Genomic DNA, 19,496 nt, shown 5'->3' on the forward strand with positions numbered 1-19,496 from the left:
GGAGTTTAATGCGAAAAGCTCTTCAGGCTTATGAGGGATAATCTTAATCCATTGTTTTATTTTTTGTTATCTAGCCAGGCGCTGAAAAGAGAACCTTGCTGATGACCTCTGCAGTTGTTCTGTGAGGCCTAGCGTGAACCTCTTGCATTCAGTAAAATATCAGCATGCAATAGAAAGTCAGTAGAATATTAACTATATTAAAGGGATTTCATGATCCATTTAATTAGAACAACTCACCAGATTAAAAAACATTTACATTTATGCATCTTTCTTTTAAACAAATTTAAAAGCACTGGGTAAAGGTGTTCTATTTAGCACACAACGTGAGGTATCTATGTTTGAAAGTTAGCATTCAGCAGCTATGAACTTGAACCAAAGAGGAAATAAGTGTCAACTAGAAGAGTATAGCATGTGTACAGACAGGAGAGCTGGCTAGTATTCAGGCATCTATGATCACTTCCTCCAAGCTCAAGAGCGGTGCATCACTATGAATAAGAAGTGCAGCGATAGGGGCAGGAGACCTGCATGGGTGAGCAAGGAGCTCTTGACAAATTCAGACAGAAGAAGAAAATACACAGGATGTGGAAGAGAGGACAGGCTAATTGGGGGAATTATAGGAATGCAGTCAGAGTATGTAGAGACGCAGCRAGGAAGGCAAAGGCCCAGCTGGAATTGAGTCTGACAAGGGATGTCAAGGACAGCAGGAAGGGCTTCTTCAAATACATCAGCAGCAAGAGGAGGACTAGGGGAAATGTGGGCCCGCTACTGAAAGGGGTGGGGGCCCTGGCGACAAGGGATACAGAGAAGGCAGAATTACTGAATGCCTYCTTTGCTTCAGTCTTCACTGCTAAGGGCAGCCCTCATGAATCTCGAGGACTGCGTCCAGTTCTGGGCTCTCCAGTACAAGAGAGACATGGAGCTACTGGAGAGAGTCCAGCGTAGGGCTGTGAAGATTATCAGAGGACTGGAGCATCTGCCCTATGAGGAACGGCTGCGAGAGCTGGGCCTCTTCAGCCTGGGGAAGARAAGACTGAGGGGGGATCTGATCAATGTGTGTAAGTACCTGAAGGGAGGGTGTCAAGGGGACGGGGACAAACTCTTTTCAGKTGTCCCGTGTGACAGGACAAGAGGCAATGGGCAGAAACTGAACCACAGGAGGTTCCGCCTGACYGTGAGGGGGAATTTCTTCCCTGTGAGAGTGACAGAGCACTGGAGCAGGTTGCCCAGAGAGGTTGTGGAGTCTCCTTCTCTGGAGATCTTCAAGGCCCGCCTGGATGCAACCCTGTGTGACATGCTGTAGGTGACCCTGCTGAACAGGGAGGTTGGACTAGATGATCTCCAGAGGTCCGTTCCAACCTTACTGATTCTATCATTCTACTTTACCTTCATGCATTACTTCTAATGGCAGATCGCACCACTTTTAAAATTCTTTTTTAGTAAAGTATATGTGAATTTCTTTGCTCTTAGATGAGGAAGCTTAGTGTGATTCAGAGATCTGCTGTGAAGTAATGTAATGGCAGGGTGAGGAGGTCTTAACTCTAAAGAATCCACTGTGTTAAACTGCTGTGAGGTTGGGCCTCCAAACAAAGAAGTAAACTTTCAAAATCTGTGATATGCTTGGCATTGATTTTTATGGATAATTATTTGTTGAAAAGTAAAGGTTGAAGTTTACCTTCCTCTGTTAATGTAACTGCATTTGGTGTATGTTCATAAGCAGCTCCTTCCTGTCAAAGGAAGAAATCTATTGAGATTTTATCAGTTACAGAGAAATTTCCGGAGCACCATCCTAAAAACTAATGTGCATGGTAACTTCAGAGTGAAGTTAATCCTTCATGAACTTTGTGTGTATGCCAATTTACTCCTATATAGGTCATTAGAATGACAAGAGGCATTCACACAGAGGTCATTGTAGATTCAGGATCTTGTTTTGCACTCACTGTTTTTTTCAGGGAACAATTATTTCTCATTAATGTAGATTGAAACACAGGAAAGTGGACAATTTTGGCCTACTGCCAAAACTGCAATGTACAACACTGTGTAAACTGAGTACAATGCAACYGAAGTAATTCTTGGCATTAATATTGCACTTTTTTTTTYTAATTAGAGACACTAAAGTCACTGTAATTTTGGAATTGAACTACCTGAGGAAAAAAAATAATCTATGGTTTCAAGGAGAAATATCATCCCAAATTCTCTTCAGTTTATTTCCAGGTAACTCTGTAGGAAACAGTGATCTTAACTACTCTCAAGCTTCAGGAAATTTTATTTGCATCCTCGTGGCTGTCAAACTATCATTCAGTTAAACATTTTCATGCAAATGTGACTCCTTGGCTTTCAATTAAATGTATTTACAATAACTAATTTACTTCCTCAGAATCATATGATTTGGCATTACTAAGCATAAGGAGTATTTCTAGATTAATCTAAGCAAATAATCAGACTTCAGGATCTCAGTGCTTAGAATACTAGACAAAGAATCTCCATTCTCATAGTGTATGTCAAGACCTTCAGTGATGGCTGTGCCTTTTTAGCCTTAACATGCTCAAAACACAGATCTTGTTGACTGGGATCTGACAATCGAGTTTCTCATGTTCAGTACTGTCAGAGCTGTGACAAAAGCTGAGAGATGATTTCATGGGATACCTTTCTGTTTACAGCACATTCAACTCCATTTATGCTGTTGAAATGCAGCATGAAATACAGTTCTAAAGCTTAGGAATGTATGAATTTAATAAGATTAAACTTTTGCAAATACCAGCTTTTATATCTTGAAGAGCACTGTGGTATCACTCTTGCATGTTAGCCTGTCAACCTTTATTTTGTAGGTCAGTATTAAAATACTCTCCCTTGTTTGCAGTCTAGTATACAGCTGAGGAATTGGAAAAAGCATGAAGCTGAGTGTGGTTTGTTAGTTTTATTTTTCCCTTTCCCATTTTAAACTATTTATTTAGAAAGAATGTTACAGTTTGTTGTTGAATATAGAAAATTTTGAAAGAACTTTCTAAAAGAGAAAAGGGGGTGAGGTGACAGTTTAGGGGTGTGCAGAATTGTCAGCTTGTTTGATTGCCATTCATCCTTGCCAGAGGATTTCCTCTTTCTCAGGAAACAAGGCTGAAAAAAGAGAAAAATTAAACCAGAAAAACTAATGCTMGATATGGATATCAGTACAGGATTCTGTTTTTAGCTCCAGTCTCATCCACTTTAGTTAACTTGATGGCCAGCCTGCCCTGCAGACCTTTCTAAGCATACGTTCAAGTCTCAAAAGGCTTGAGAAACTCTTCCTTCCCCTCTTCTTTCCCTTTGTCACCTGTTTTGTAACTTGGCTYGGGCTGACATTCCGGGTACATGTGGCAGCTGAGGCCACTTCCCTCTTCCCAGAATTCTTTTGAATTTACAATCCTAATGTGTCTCTTATCACATTCCTTCCTGGTCATCATAATATAAAGGTCATTAAAGCTTCCTGCTCATCATAATATAAAGACTGTTAAAACATTTGAAAAACAAAGTGTTCATTGTACAGTGTATCTTATCAAACTGTTGATCTGTAGCTTATTCATAGCTTTCTAGAAATCATCCATTAAACAAATAATAGAAATAATTTTAATGATAAAAGGAACGTAAGTGATAGCAACTTGGAGTTGGAGCACCTTTTGCCGATCTTTGTTTCCCCTATATACTCTCTTCTCCCTCAGTTTTGCAGCTTCTGAAGTCATTAGCAGGGAGGAACAGATTTGTGTGAGTGCTTACAGAAGTAAAGATTGTGTAAGGAATCAAAAAGTAACAGGAGTTTGCTTTTATGGGAATTAAGTAAATGTTTGGATAAATACTTCATCAGTTGAGGGAATGAATGCCCAAAGAGAGGAATAGTGGATCGTGTTCTAATTTTTTTTTTTCACGTCTCAGGGAAACTGAATGGCCAATAAGTGTTCATGCATAAAATTACTGTTAGCGCAAAGTAACGTTGTTTAATGTAATGTAAAATTACTCACAAATATTCTGTTCTCAGTCTAGCAGCAGGTTCCACRGTTTGTTTTAGAACTCGCATATAGGCATAGCTCACCTATAAATAGTAGCTCTATCAGTTCAAAAATGAAATAGTATAGAAGTGTACTTTRCTTTTAAATGTAGTTACATGCAACCCAGTTTTAACACAAAATATTGGTAGCACTGGGTTGAAATTATGTATCTTGTCTTACAGTTTATAATATGCAAGCTGTATGTGGAGTCACAGAAATCAAAGTTCAGAAATGTGATACAGCTCAGCATAACAGTCTATGCTGCTAGTTGAGTACCATCTCCTTTATTGTATATTCTGCTCATTTTTTTTTCTTTTTCAATTTAAAAGCTTCAAATTAATAGAGCCTTTGTTACCTTTTTAAGATTGTTGCAAGCCATAGATCAGAAAATTACAGTTTTGGGGAGTAAGAAAAGGTTAATGACTGTGAACATCAGGAGAACTACTTTTGTTGTTTAATCATCTGAATTCATTCCCATATTTACAAATCACAGACAAGAATTTATGGGTTGAGAGAGCAGTTCTGTGCTTAAGAGTTTACAAAGGCACAGCATTCTAATGTAGATAGGGGAAGGTGACATTTAAATCATATCTTTTTATCTTTTGTCTTTGGTAACTCTCTACGTTTTCTCAGCTTATTTTCCCTGGTACTTGCACTTGGATTAATTTTTGCATACTTTTAAAATAAAAACCTGAAAGAGAGAAGATTAAAACATCATGGAAGGAGGACAATCTTGGAGGAAAGGTAGGGAATGAATATGAGGGACAGGTAACAACTTCTACTGAAGTAAGTGAAAAGGAGAAGTAAATTGGCAATACAGAAAACCTTCAGATTGCTATGTGAGAGCTGTGAGCATATCTTGCATTCTTAACTATAACATTGTAGATCATTTGAACAGTATAAATAACAGCTGGGAAAAATGCTCACTTTGGTAATGGCGAGGAGCAAAAAATTCTAGTACATATTTAAAAAGTAATTTAGGGAAAAGATACTACATCCCTGCCTCAGATGCCTTCCTCTGTCTTACTTTGATGAGACGCAGGATTTCGGGACAGTCCTGAGGTGTTGCTGGACGAATTCGAAAGTGACTCATGGTGCCAGCATCAAAGCCTGGGTTGGAAGAAACTTGTGCCAGCAGAGAATCAGATACTTGCAGATAGAGAGMTGAACCTCTGGGATGTAACTTGGGATGTGGTCTTCCTCATTCAGCATGTCAGAGRGGAAACTGAGTAGGTGATAAACAGAAATACTTCCTTCCTCCTCCTCTATTTCCTTTACTGAGGTACTGATTTGGTCTCACTCTTTGCCTCCGTTTTGGTTACATCTTATTTCTGCATCTCTAAGATCTTTTTTCTTTTAAGCTAGGACCATGTAAGTAGTTGGGAAGTCACAATGGAGACTAGCATCACAATCCTTATCTTTCCCGTGGCCTAAGGCTCATGATGGCAGGCTCCTGGAATTGGCTAAAATCAAATCCTTAAAACTGAAAAAAGCAGAAGGCCTGTAAAATGCTAGACATGTGCTGTGTAGAGCAGCTGCTTGCAAATGTGTCTGCCCTGTGTTTTCTGTCCTACTTTCTGTCTGTCTTTTAATTTTTTTGTGAATCTAGAGGAAGAAAAGCATACTATAAAGTCAATTTTGTTTCAGTTGCAACTGTGGTCAATTTAGCTGCAGGTTGTGATAGACTAAAGGGACTGAAATAAGTCTGAGAGTAATTCCACATTTGTTAAAAAAAAAATAAAAAAGGTTCAAAAAAATCAGAGTAATGGTAGAATTTTTGTCTAGCCAATGCAGAAATTTCTGAGTTAAGAAAAAGGTCATGAGATTGGAAATTATGAAATCATGCAAAATTCAGAAAGATAGCAAACAAGTTTTCTGTCAAACTGGATGTGGGTTGAAGGAAGAGGTGTCAGTAACATACGCTTGTGCTCTAACATGCCTTGCAACCAGAACTGCRATAATTACTTTAACAAGACTTAATTTGTTGTAGGAACAAAAACGTCTTAAGAACACGGTCCTTAGGTTGCTTATCTGTCTTTGATGCTTTTTTAAAAACAGAATATATTCAAAGAAGCTTGTATTCAAATACATTCAAGGTTTGTCGTCTTTAAAAGGTAACATAACTCTAAAACAAGGACAAATGAATGCGTATGACAGACAGTGTGTGGCAATTCATGTAATTAAAGGGATACTTTGCATATGTATTCAGATATTGGGAAGTTCAGAGGTTAATGAAACATTTTTATGGAACTACTCAACGGCTGTAAAAAAAAAAAAAATGCTGAAGACGTTACCAGGAAGTTGCATCTGATGCAAGTTAATTAGTAATYCTTTATAGAGAAGGATGCTGTAAAACAAGCTCAAAATCCATGATCCTTGACTTGTTGCATGGAAAAAACAGTATCGGAAAGAAAAGTATGTTCTGCTACTGACAAAGGCCAGAAGAAACTGTCCGTTACCACAGTCAGCTTCAAGATGTCCAGTGTTAGAGTCTTACTTCTCATTCTGTTGATGGCCAGTGATTCACTGTGTCAACAAGCTTCAGAACGTAAGGAATGGTTGTATTTTTGCTTTATAGTTTGTCAAAAAGGAGTGTTTCTGTCAAATTTCTGGCTTACCTATGATATTAACATATTGCAATACCATTGGTATTGCGTTTGATAAAATTCTCCTTATGGCTTTGGTAGAATTTATTTTTAAATATGGAAAATCAACAAAGATCTTAAGACCTTTGTGTGATAACTGCCTTACTGTATGTTTGCTGTTACATGTTTTGTAGTTCTTGTTCTCTACTGACATAGTGATGTTTTGTAGAGATACAGGTATACAAGGCAAAAATGCGTGAACTTTCACCTATTGTTCTGTATTTCTGTGCATTCAGAAGATTACAGCATTAAGARCATGATAGAATGAACAGAAAAAAGAAATGTCTCTGACTTAGTGTATATAGTATTGGGCAGAATATTTTTTAATGGGAATATTTTATAGTAGCTTGATGGTTGGTTTTCTTACTATTTTTTCAATCATCAGTTACTGATAATTAGGTTATTTTCTATTCCCTCTGCAGTTTTTGTAACAGCACTAAAAGAATTCTACCACTGGTTGTACAGTTAACTAAAAAATGTTACTGTTTTTTATTTCCTGCCTAATATGATACAAAATACTACTAAGGTTTTTTTCGGTGTTCTGCACTTTATAACTATGAAGTATGATCCATATTTACATTGTCTTAGAACATGCTCTGATTCTGATGCCCTCTTGARAGAAAGGGATATGATGTTTTTAACTAAATTTGTATGAATGGAAGCCTTTGATCACTGTGTAATTGTAATTTCACATGGAATTAGAATAACTACAAAGATACGCGTTTAGATTCTGATTTACAATAACTACAAAGATACGCATTTAGATTCTGATTTACAACAAATGTTGGATTAATTGTCTTGGGAAGTGGGCAGGAGGGAAGAAGACTTTTGCAGCTGAAATAAAGACTGCCTATAGCATATTCTCTAGCTCAGCAATGCATTGTTCATGAATTTGCTAATCCACCTGTTCGTAGTGTAGAATCTCTGCTTAGAGTAACAACACAGTAGCAGTCCTACCTATGCTTTGATATAGTTTTCTCTTGCCTGTTACCTGGATAGGTTCAGAATGATCTTGAAGATTCCTTCCAGTTTGGACCTTATGGCTCTGTTCTAAAGGCGTATCTTCTTGTTCTGAATAGCATATCCAAAATAATATTCAGCTGTATGGGTTGTTTTGTTTTTTTGAGTATCATAATAATGTCTGGCCTTGCAACGTACATATTTCTAGTTTTTATTCTCTCCTTGAATTTATATGGTAGTGTATTGCAATTGTTCATTCAGTTATAAATTATATGTCAAAATTTCAGGTACATCTGCCTTAATTCATAGGCTTTACTGATTTTATTCCAAAACCTCTGGTCAGCTTGTAGCCTGCTGATATGAATGATGATTACAGCATTCAGTCAGTCCTATATAAAAAAGAAATGGGTAGCACAGAATATAGGGTTTGAGTGAGTTTTGATGTCAGATTAAGATTGCTGAGGAGGAAGCTAATTTTAGACTCCAAAGTACTGTAAGCACTCAGCTTCTAGAACATAATTTACAGTATACAATGCTTGCACAGTAAAAGAGATGGGGCAGAACTCACATTAATGCAAAACAAATCCTTTTGTATACCACCTAAGGAATATTCCCAGTGCAAAACACACCAAAGGTTTTTTGAGAATTATATATAGAGGGTGTGACTCTCAATGKTTTTTCAGGTTTCATGATTTCTACTCTTTGCCAAGAATTCAAATGTTATACACAAGACAATTTAGATACAGCCACACTTGAATGTTATGATATAATTATGATAGAAATCATAATAATATGAGCTATACAATTTACTGGCTAATGAAGGATGAAGTGGAAGATGAGTGCAAGTTCTGAGTAAAGTGATTTCAGTGGGTAAATATTCATTCCTCAGATCATTTCAAAATTGTGAAGGTGCAAGTCATTGAAAAGTAAGATCCAGTATCATTTACGAAGTATGACACCTAAATTTCAGATGTAATTAGAAATATAGCCCACTAACAATACATTACATATATTTAATCACATTCAATAAATGTTTTTTTTTATTATTATTATTTTGATTTACAGCCAACTGCAAAGGAGTTGATGACTTTCAGGACTGCCTGGGTAATACAGATAACTTCTGTCCAACTAATGTTTCTTGTCAATGTAAAGATGAAAAACCTTTTTGCAAGTAAGGGTTGTTTTAAATATATGCTATGTAAATRCAGTTTATGAATTATATTATTAATGATAAACTAAAATTAGACCCTGTAATGTGTTCCATGAAAGTGGATGTTGATCTTCATTCACAGTCTGCATAARCTCATAAATCTGCTACAAAACAGCAGATTACGGATCTAAGTGAACATTTTCCTCTTTAGAATGTATGTAGATCATCAAATTCATAGTTTAGATTAAATGTAATTATTATGATCCTCAGTTTTGACATACTAGATATTGTCTCAGACATTTTACTTATAAACTGAAATAAGCTTTGTAATGACAAGTTACTTTTTTTCCCCGATTTGATCCAAACTTCTTTAGAGTTTAAAAATCATTGAGATACACAAAATTCTTGTTACCTGTTATGTCTTTACTTATTTTCTTTTAAAAATACCTAGTCATTTGAGTGGAAAATGTTGTTCCCTTATCTAGTATGTATCTTTTTTTTTTTTTTTTTTTTTTTTTTTTTTTTTTTAAACATAATTAGACCCATAGACTTATTGTAGCAGGAAGTCAACAAGAAAATACCAGTGTGGAAGTTCATCTGATTACTGGAATGATTCAAGGAAATAATTTCTCTATGACCTAGTTACAGCATTCTGTTGTTCATGTAAATACAACCGAGTTACCATTGTAGCCAATATACCAGGTCAGGTAAATGAGTATGCTAATATCAAGTTGTCTAAATGTTAGCTCAGTGCAATTCCAGACTAATAGAATGCTACATTCCTGAAACTATATATATATGATGGAAAATACATGTCCATCTCAATATAAATACTACTGCACATAAGRTAAGACAAGTATTTTCACCACTAGGGATCCAATTCAAACTTCTAGAAAAAGTTACCCAAATCCAGAGTGTTTGCATCAGCAAATGACTCAAAATCCTTTTCAAAAGTACCTTTCCATCACAACAGTGGCTAGGGACATTCCATTCTAGTGATATCCTTTCTGTTAGAAATGCAAGTGGTGCTTTGGGAGGAAAAACAAAGCCCTGAATTAAAGAAAGTGATTCAGTTTTAAAGAAAAAGCAACAGTCTCATCCCGTTATCATTTTTACTATTAAAAGCAGAAGAGGCATGTTCTGTGAATTCACTATCCGTTGTGTTACTGCTTTTTCACTGGAGATGCATCAGTATCATAGTGATAGATAAGAACATGGTATTTCAGTTATATTTTCATAGACTATTCTGGAATTATGCAAACTTTGTCATACTTGCAGCTGGCCAAAAATCTTTGACCTGAATCATGCAGTGAGTAGGGTAATATAAGCTATTTTCAATAAAGTTTATTTTCTTGGACTCACTGCCACATAGTTCTTGGTTCATGGCAAGTGACATGGCAGAGTGCATATRCACCAAATCTAGAATAAGATACGTAGATATTATCACAGATAAATAATATTTTCAGATAGTAAAAATATTTAATCTCTTGACCCTCTTAGTATTTAATAAACATAGAGCAAAATATTTTCCTTTTTTTTTGTATTACTTATGTTTAAATTATGATAAATCTTGCTAAAAAATAATATTTTTATTCACAGATGTAAYTACTTCAGAGTGGGCTGGAGGGAATATTGGTACATGGGGCCCAAATGCAACCAACTTTGGAACACACTGGATTTGATTCTAGTAACTGTTCTTCCTGCAGTGGCGCTGGCTTTCGTAGTTGGTGTAATATTTCAGTGTGTATACTACTGTAAAGGTAGAAAAGCCAGGTAAGTTATTCTGGACACAATTAGAAGTGTTTTTTATAATCAAAATGGAAGTAAAACAAAAGAAATCTGGTATTCTGATTAATTTTTAACCTCAGGATATTTAAARCAATAAAATCAGCATATAGCATGCTCTGCCAAAATATTCTTTACATAGTTTAGAAGTAAATCAGGACATTTTACCAAAGCATTTTATAGTTACTCAACTCTTTACCATTGCAAGCAGAAGTTCACACAGAATWGGTCATTGTTTCTCCTCTTTAAGAGTAACCAGGTAAGCTTTAAAAATGAGTAAGTCCTTTAATTGGGTTACTGCTTTAACTGAAGGCTACCAAATCTGTCTCACTGATTTATTTGCTATTAAGCGTTGGCTGTCTTTCTGCAAGTTACAAAAACTGGAATAAGACTAATAAACACTGACCAAGAGTCCTGCAGGTTAAACACTATTTCTCCCATTCTGTGATCCTAAGCACTAGCAGTTTTCAGCAGCTGATTGCTTTCAATGCTTCCCCCCCCCCGCCAACTGATGTCTGTCCTAAGTATGCAGAAAATGTGAGGGGGATGGAGGGGATAGTTCTTCTTTAATTGAACCCTCTTGGTGTATACTGTTGGTGCTTCCTCTATCATGGAAGAACTGCAGCAATGTGTAGCGCTCTCATACTCATTGTCACTGTACTTCTAAACCTATGATACGGCTGTTGAACAAATCTGCAGCGCAAAAAGATTCATGAAGAACCTCAAAACTATTGCTAAAGCTGTAAATTCACATTGAGTTTTTCCCACCACCAGGAAACAGACAAATCTTCCACACCATGAGTCACGGCATAATCCTGCGTATTCTGCTGAACTGGATGATAACTTGGGACATGTTTCTCAGCAGTTGCCGAGGGTAAGAGAAGAGATGTCATTATGTGGTGCACATCACGTGCTCCTGATTCCAGTGGAAGTCAGGCATGATTTTGTGACCYAGTAAAATGGTATACAAATAGCGTAGAATTGTCAGCTAGTAAAAAAGGATAATCTGAGTTTAAAATCTTTATTTAGTCAGTGCTTGGTTTCCAAGATCATCTCAGTGCATATGAGAAAGTGAAATTCTTCATCAAGGATCAAGTGCATCTAGTTTGTACTAGACAAGAAAACAAAGAACTAGGAACTAAAACTTTGTTTTGCTGCTCACTTGTAATCATAAACAGAGGAGCAGCTAGGGATTTTAAGAAGGAAAAAAAAATGAAGCAACATTATGATGCCAGTGTACAAATTTTAGTTATGCCCACATTTTGACTACTGCATGTAATTTTGAGCCCCCATCTCAACAGGGGATGTAGTACATCTCGAGGTTCAGAGACATCAATATTGACTTCTGTATGAGGACAAACGGCCTAAGAAATGACTTTTCCCTCTTTTTAATGCAGGAACTGGGCAATGTGGAATGAAATCAGGCARAGGTTTTAAACAGAAGTATTTTTTTGTTGTTGTTGTAAAGTACGGAATCCAGCAGGATGTTGTCATGGTATAAATTGATGTAAAAAATTAGATGTATATTCTGAAGGATATTCAGACTGGGTGTGTGCTTTGAGGTAGATAATTTCTGACTGTCCTGACTTTCTGTGTAGTAGCTCACATCTCAGAGTAGCCTGGGATTGCACAAACTGATTCCTTTCCAATTAAGTAAATTAGAAGACATGTTTTAACCTCTAATGAACATTCAGTACACAGGCCAAACTAGACTAATCCAGAGCAAATCCTTCTAGAATGCATAAAGTCAGTGTGGGTTTCTACTTGTATTGGGCCACTTTATCTGCTTTTGCAAACAGCCACGGACTCTACACTAGCTCAGTCAATTAATACCTTAGATGCAGCTGACTGGAAGTTATGTCAGTGTATCAGTAATACTCTGTTTATGCTGTTTTCATATTTTCTGCTTATACTTCCACAACTGGCCATTCTCAGTACGTTAGATGACCTGAATCAGTGAGTCTCTTCCTATATTCTTATGTACGATAATAGATTTTGCAAGTACAAGATACTTGTAAGAGTACAGGTAAAGAGACCTAGTAAAGGTTTGATCTATGTAGTCTTCTTCAGAGACAACGGGTCAGGCTTATTTTTGTAAAAAAAGGTGTGTATGGTGATCAACTGGTGCAGAGCAGCATAACTACACAAATGAACTAAGACAAACCAGTTGTTACTAGCTGAGGCTCTGACCCTCTATGAATGAACACCACACAGTTCTGTAAGCCCATAATCAAAGATTAGAACTTTATGTGAATTAGAAATACTTGTTTCATATATATTTTAGTCCACTTTCAACTGAATAAAAATTCACAGGAGGTTTAAATTGCAATAATATGACTCTTTCCTTTTCATGTTGTGAGTAATGCCGTCCAACAACATTTTTGGAGATTGGAGGATCAGCTCAGATAATCAGAAGGATATGGCCAAATATACCAAATGTAATGTTTGTCTCTTCTCCGCTGCACTTTCTATGAATAATAGTGTATAACTACTTAATGTATAAGCATTTTTGGTGCAGTTCTGGCCATACATATTTAAAATTGATTGCCTAATGAAATAGTTATGGGGGCTAGAATATTTAACCATTTCCTATTTTGATTTTTTTTCTCTGCAAAGGAAAAAGGCTCTGAATCAAATCTGAAATGGAATTACATGGATCACCTTTGTAACAGAGTATTTCATTGGGACCTATACAACATTTCTGTGAGATAGGGTAGATTGGGTCATTTGCAAGGTTACAAAGGTAACCTGTGCCAAACCACTGCCATTTTGACTAAATTAATGATCTGGCAATTATCTGTATTAGGCAAAATGTTCTTTGTAGTAGAGCTCATCTCTTGTATTAGTATCACAAAGAAAAGATGGCTAAATAAATTTCAAAAAGGGAACAGGAAATGAGAAATACAGAGAAAGATGAACAGGAATTTATTTTATGTGTGTTCATTCCCAACTCTTTTTTTGGAGCTATACTTCTAAGTGATCATGTATAAAAGGAGTGCATACTGTCTGAGAAAAAGGCAGTGTCTGCTATATGCAGAAAAAAAAGAAAATAATCTGATCTGATATATTCTTTCCTGTTAAATACACTGTAAAATATTACCAGCTTGGAAATGCTGTGAAAAATAAATGAATCATGAACTTAGTTTCACCAGGAGATGGTGCTGTTTAGTTTAATATGTAAATAATTCTGAATTTGGTATGTATGATGCTATCATTTTTCAAGGTTTGAATTCGGCCAAATCCTACATACTGTGTTCATGTAAAAAAATTGTAAAGTATAAAGAATGACTTCAGGTAGAGTCTGCAGTACTTCCTGCTTTATCATGGTTCAGATTGCAACTTGCAGCCCGAAGTAGTCCATGGAATATTTCTGCTTGCCTTATCTCCTGCGTAGATATTCTAAACCAGGAAACACAAGCTTGTAAAAAAAACATGGTTTATTATCTCAAGCTTTTGCTTTCATGACAACAAGCCAGACTAGTGCATGCATTGCTCTGTGGTCTGGGAAACTGTCACCAAAGCTGTCTGATGGAGGCAAAAGAGGAAGCTGAAATTTGCCTCTAATAGCTGCAGCTCCTGCAGATGAACTACGCTGAATGTTGCACCTCTCCTGAGGTTATCTTGTTTTGAAAATTACTTCAAGTCTTTATATTTTTGTATAAACAAATATATTTAGAAAACAAACATAACTTATTAGTTTTATGAACAATATAGAATATTTATGTTGATTTTTTTATGATGTTTTCCTTTTTTCTCTAGCAATACATTTGTGAAGACAGAAGCCAGTCTTTAGCCGTATTACATTGATCTTAATTATCAGTCACTGTATTTAGTTTAATTTTGGACTCAGTTTTGAATAAATCAGGGGTAAACCCACTATGGAGCAGCATCATTTTGAAATGTTTAATTGACTGAATCAACAAAACTTACAGGCCTTGATCCTTAATACCTAGTTTACTTATACAGAGACTAACCTTTGGACTGTTGCCCTATTATGTCTTAGAGATGTTCTTCATGTTACCTAAGCATGTAAAGGCCTTTCTTCCTCTGAGTCTTTTAGATAAATTGCATTTCTATATATTAGACTATGTCAGAAACAAGTAGACTAAGGCAGTATTTTGTAATTACTAAACAACTGGGTTTATACACTTTTTTACATCAAAGATAACTTAAAACATACTGCGCGTGATAAGCTACTTCTGTAACTTGTCATTTTGCTCTATGAAACCATCTTATCCACTATATATAGGATATTYGGGCTGGGCAAAATACAAGAATGCCAAAAGTTCAAATGACAAGGCAAGATTTTGATCGGCACTCATCCCCAAGTCAGTTAGAAGATTACAGGTATGCTGCTGTTCTGTCTTTTTTGCTCATTTACATTCTACTTGGTCTTTGGTTTGGAGACTGGAATTACTGTGTAGTTCTGCTGGTGTCATGACAAAATGACAATGGCTGAGCTTTTTTGACTGCATTACTCATATAGGTTATTTTACAGTTTGAGTCCTTGACAGAGATTTTTTTCTGAATTTGTTCTTATCTACCTTTCATTCAACTCAGATAGTGTTACTGTAAGAATTCTAGGACTATTCTCTGCATCAGCACTAATGTGAGCAAGTATACAGAACTAAATTTATCAGCTTGCTACATGAGACTTCACATTACCTAGGTTTTATATAATATTTCTGAAGTATGCTGACCTATATTCTGTTTTCCCAATGTATCACTAAAAATGAAAAGTTGGGGTATATGTCTCTTGTTTCTGAAGCTAAATCCTAAAATACAGATTTATTTGTAGGCTTGGAAATGAACATGTGTGGTTTTCCTTTAAAAATTAAAAATGTATTCATTATGACCATTTGGTTGGAAATGGTAGGAAAAGAGGAATCAGAGTTTCATTAGTTGTACGTTTTCACTTCAGTCCTCCCCACTGACACCTACCAACTGTTGCAGTCCCTACCTGCAACTTTTGCAGAAAATGTATTTATCGTGAAGGAACTAAATGATAGCAGAGCATTTTCCTCATAAGTGACAAGCTTCCAAATTCCTCTACAGAGAAAGACTAGAGCTTTCTGATACTTTTGTTTATTGAGAAGGCTTTATTTTTTTAATATGCAACACTGAAAATGTTGAAGCTACATCAGGAATTTAATGTGTCATCAAAATAACCACAGAACCCTGCAGCTCTAATAGAGTTTACATAAATAAAGGTGGCAAGCAGAAACACCCAAAAACCATACAACTCAGATTTTAAATGTGTGTATTTTATATGTTAAAAGTTTTAGTTATTCAAAGATGGTTTATGTGACTAACTACAGTGCCACTTCGAGTTTCTGTTTATATCAGAAACTTTGTATTTCTTTTTACTTGTAGAAGAGCTTGGCTGTAGCTTTTATGTTCTAGAAGAATGTATGCTGTACATCTTTTAGAATATTCCTGATACTTTAATTCAGATTATTCCTAAAAGGTGTTCGTTTTTTAGGGAAGATTTTGTCATGAGAAATATAAGACTTGAGAAGCTGAAAAGCGCAAATGAATAGCAGAGACTACCAAGTACGATACAGTTTCACTGTAATCTAGCTGATGCTCAGTGCAATTGGGCAGAAAACAAGAAAGAGTTATTAGCATTTTGCCCTAGTATTCCTGTATCTGGTGTAATGGATATTCTACGATTAAAAAATATTTAACATGCGTTATCTTTGTAGAATTCTATTTACTGTTGTGTTAAATGTGCAAAAGGACCCAAATTTGAAAATCACATGTTACAGCACTGTTTGATGACATAAAACCAAATCGAGATTGGTGCTATGTCACAACAGGATGTAGTAAAAACATGGAGATAGATACAAGCCATATATTTAAAAAATTTATATATAAAATAAAAATGCTCAAAGAGAATGTCTTGTATCTGTACATTCACTTTTATTGGTCTTTGGAGGATGAGAGTCTGGGGGTAAAATGAACTTACACAGGAGAGGACATTTAGATGTCTCAATGTCATGCAAGCAGTAATCCTGAGCATTATTATTTTTATATTTCATTTTAAATACTGAATCCAATTTGTAATGTGTTATTGTACATATATTTTAAATCTCCTTTTTTTTTTTAAAAAAAAAAAAAAACTTTTGCATAGTCCCATGCCAGCGAGGAGACCAGATCCAATAAGGGACTACTCTCCGACACACCAGCCTCATCAATATGATAGATTTGCCTATCCAAACAATAATTTGCCTTATGCAGAATATGCAGAGGAGAGACGGTATCCGGTATGTATAAATAATATATGTATGAGTATATAATATATAATCTTGTGTCTTTATACTGAGAACAAGTTATTGTCATTCAAATTGGTAGCATTTATGTCACTAAATAAAGATGTGACCTAATAAAAGGTCTACAAATACCTTCTGCTATACAGGTATTTTCCTCAAGGTTGTTATATATCTACTAATTCTATGCTAGAGTGGATGAAGTTTGCAATGATTTAATCATTTTCTAAGTCATTTGCAACTAGATGTGACTACTCATAAAAACAGGTTTTCACTGAACTGAGYAATTGTTGCCCAAAACAGCCCTTTCAGGGAGAATAGATACTGGAGTGAGTATAGAAATAATCCCTGCAGCTATAGCAGAGGAATTACAGGCATTCTGTGTTCTAACTCACTGTAAAATGAAGGGAATTTGGTTGATATGAAAGCTAAGCACTTAAAAGCTCTGTGCCCGTTTCTCCAATGCTATGCCTTTTTTGTGGAAGCCTAAGTCTAACTGTAAAAATAAAATTTTTAACATTTTACGAAGAGAATACTCAGTTCAAAAGGATTTGTGTTTGAACTGCAAAAGAATGTTAAAAAAAGATGGTCCTTTGGAGGAGGTGAAAATTAATTAAATTGAGCTGAGATGTCCTTTGATCTTAAGCTGAAAATATTATCTGTGTATTTTACTGTACAAGTAAATTTATTGCCAGGCATACATTATATCAGAGCCTGCAATCTAATTTACCTATCTTGGATATATAAGGGGTTTTTTATTATTATTATTTCTTTAAATGTCATTTAATAGCTACAAAAATAATTTCATTAGCACAAAACTTTTTTAAGATGTTCTGACTTGTAAGTGTGTGCGTGTGTGTGTCTCTGTTTTAGAATCATGCATTCCTAATTGCTTGCTATTAACTCAATGGAAAAAAATACGACAGAAAGAAAATACAAGATTCTCCTTCTAGAGTAGTAGTTTTCCATGTGCTATCTGTAGGCTTGTGGTCAGTGGATTACTTAAGGATCAGCAGAAGGTCAAAAGAAATGTAAGTGGCCATGTCTGGCCATGTGTTGTCCTTCACATTAGCTCTATAATTCTTTKGACTCTCTTGAAATGCCACAGAAGCCCTCTCAGTTCTTAAAAAAATTAATAGCAACAAAATGTTCTGAAGCTGCTGCTTCTGAAGGCACTGCTGAAACATTTTTAAYTTTTTAAATGTTTCAATACCTGTTTTGGTTTCTGCCCACAAAGTCTAATATATTCAGTAATTGGCATGAAAATAATCTTCCAAGGATATTGCTGAGTACTCATTCATTAGCACATAAATTCAGAAACTAATACTCAAAAGACATATATAAGCATAGTTTAATAAGATTGTTTTAATAGCAAGCATATGAATAAGTGTACGTCAAATGCTAACAATTTAATTCTAATCTTTTTGCAGAAATATGATGTAGCAATGTTTCCTAGATCTGAAATGTCTCTCAATGCTGCACGACCAAGGGATGATCCAAACGATGAGAGATCAGTAAGACCTTATAGGCTAGGACATGCAGGAAGTAGATACTAACTACTAAAAATTCTTAGAAATTCTTGCAAAGAAAAGGTATAGAAAATAATTATAGAACAAAATATGATGTTTATGAAAATACTATCTGATTTATTTACTGTGTAATTGATGACAATTTAATTTTTTCTGAATACTTGATTTTACGTTTAGTTCATATAGCTGCTGTTAAGTAGTGCTTAAGTTCTTGCACATCTGTCAGGATCCCTGGGTTCTTTTGTGGTTAACAGTGTTCTCCTTTGCCTGAATGACAAGAAGTACCTATCACAAAAAGCTTTTCCTCAGGAAAACTCATGAGAAAAGAAAAAGTATTCTCAAAACTCAGTATAAGAAATGTCAAATGTGTGTGGTAATCATCATTCTTCCGTTGTTGCTTCCCAACAAAGGGAAGGTTTAAATCCTTATTAAATGGAAAGCAGGGTGGGGAGGCATTTTTTTGTTTGTTTTGGGGTTTTTTTTGTTTGTTTCACAGTAAGTCTTGTTCAAAGACAGCTTCTGCCAGATAGTTTTTCTTCTCGGTTTCTATTTGACCCATGCTTTTATTTGTGATGTTTGCTCCACTCTGTGTCATGATGTCCCCCTTCATGCATTCTTCTGGTTCCTCACGTAATGCTTTTGCTAAGACTGTAAGTTTCTCTGTTGAAAATTACAGAGGTTCTTCGGGACAGCATAGCRTTCAGAGTCAGCAAACAGCAGACTCTGCCTTTTATTTGTTTTTTGGTTTTTTCCCCCTTAAAGAGTCAATATTTTAAGAAATTAAAACCACAAATCAAATACGGATTTAAACTGCATAGTAAAGTCTGTATTCTTGTGTACATGGATGACCTGCAGAATTGAGGGGAAGGCTCTGTTCTCACGCATTGCCACTTAGTCTTGTTGAGTATGGCACAACTGTACAAAGATAACCAAGGTACTTGGCTTTCCAGTATTCCAAGATGCAATCAAATACTAAAGTATTGACTGTAGYCGCCTGAGCCTGTGAGCACATTCCATTATCCCTTGTTTGTTTTTCACTTTGTGTCTTCTTTAAATAGTTATCTCTTTGATCCTAACAGCTCAAATGTTTTGCACTTTGAAATACAGTGGCTTTCATTGTAACCTGTTTTATAAATAATAAA

At 35.6% G+C, this 19,496-nt stretch overlaps 1 protein-coding gene across 1 annotated transcript in view; it reads left to right on the top strand.

The window, feature by feature from the left end:
• LOC146587417 (uncharacterized) overlaps positions 1-19,496 on the top strand; it is a 23,444-nt gene extending 3,948 nt beyond the window's left edge. The window contains exons 2-8 of the mRNA XM_085319731.1: positions 2,105-2,211; positions 8,687-8,792; positions 10,371-10,544; positions 11,331-11,430; positions 14,806-14,903; positions 16,690-16,822; positions 18,256-19,496. Coding sequence (XP_085175857.1) covers positions 2,105-2,211; positions 8,687-8,792; positions 10,371-10,544; positions 11,331-11,430; positions 14,806-14,903; positions 16,690-16,822; positions 18,256-18,381 — 844 coding nt within the window. The 3' untranslated portion in view covers positions 18,382-19,496. The remainder of the gene's footprint in view (positions 1-2,104; positions 2,212-8,686; positions 8,793-10,370; positions 10,545-11,330; positions 11,431-14,805; positions 14,904-16,689; positions 16,823-18,255) is intronic.

Source organism: Rhea americana, unplaced genomic scaffold, assembly GCF_003343005.1.
Source record: "Rhea americana isolate MKP2758 unplaced genomic scaffold, rheAme1 scaffold_6, whole genome shotgun sequence".
Lineage (NCBI taxonomy): Eukaryota > Metazoa > Chordata > Aves > Rheiformes > Rheidae > Rhea > Rhea americana.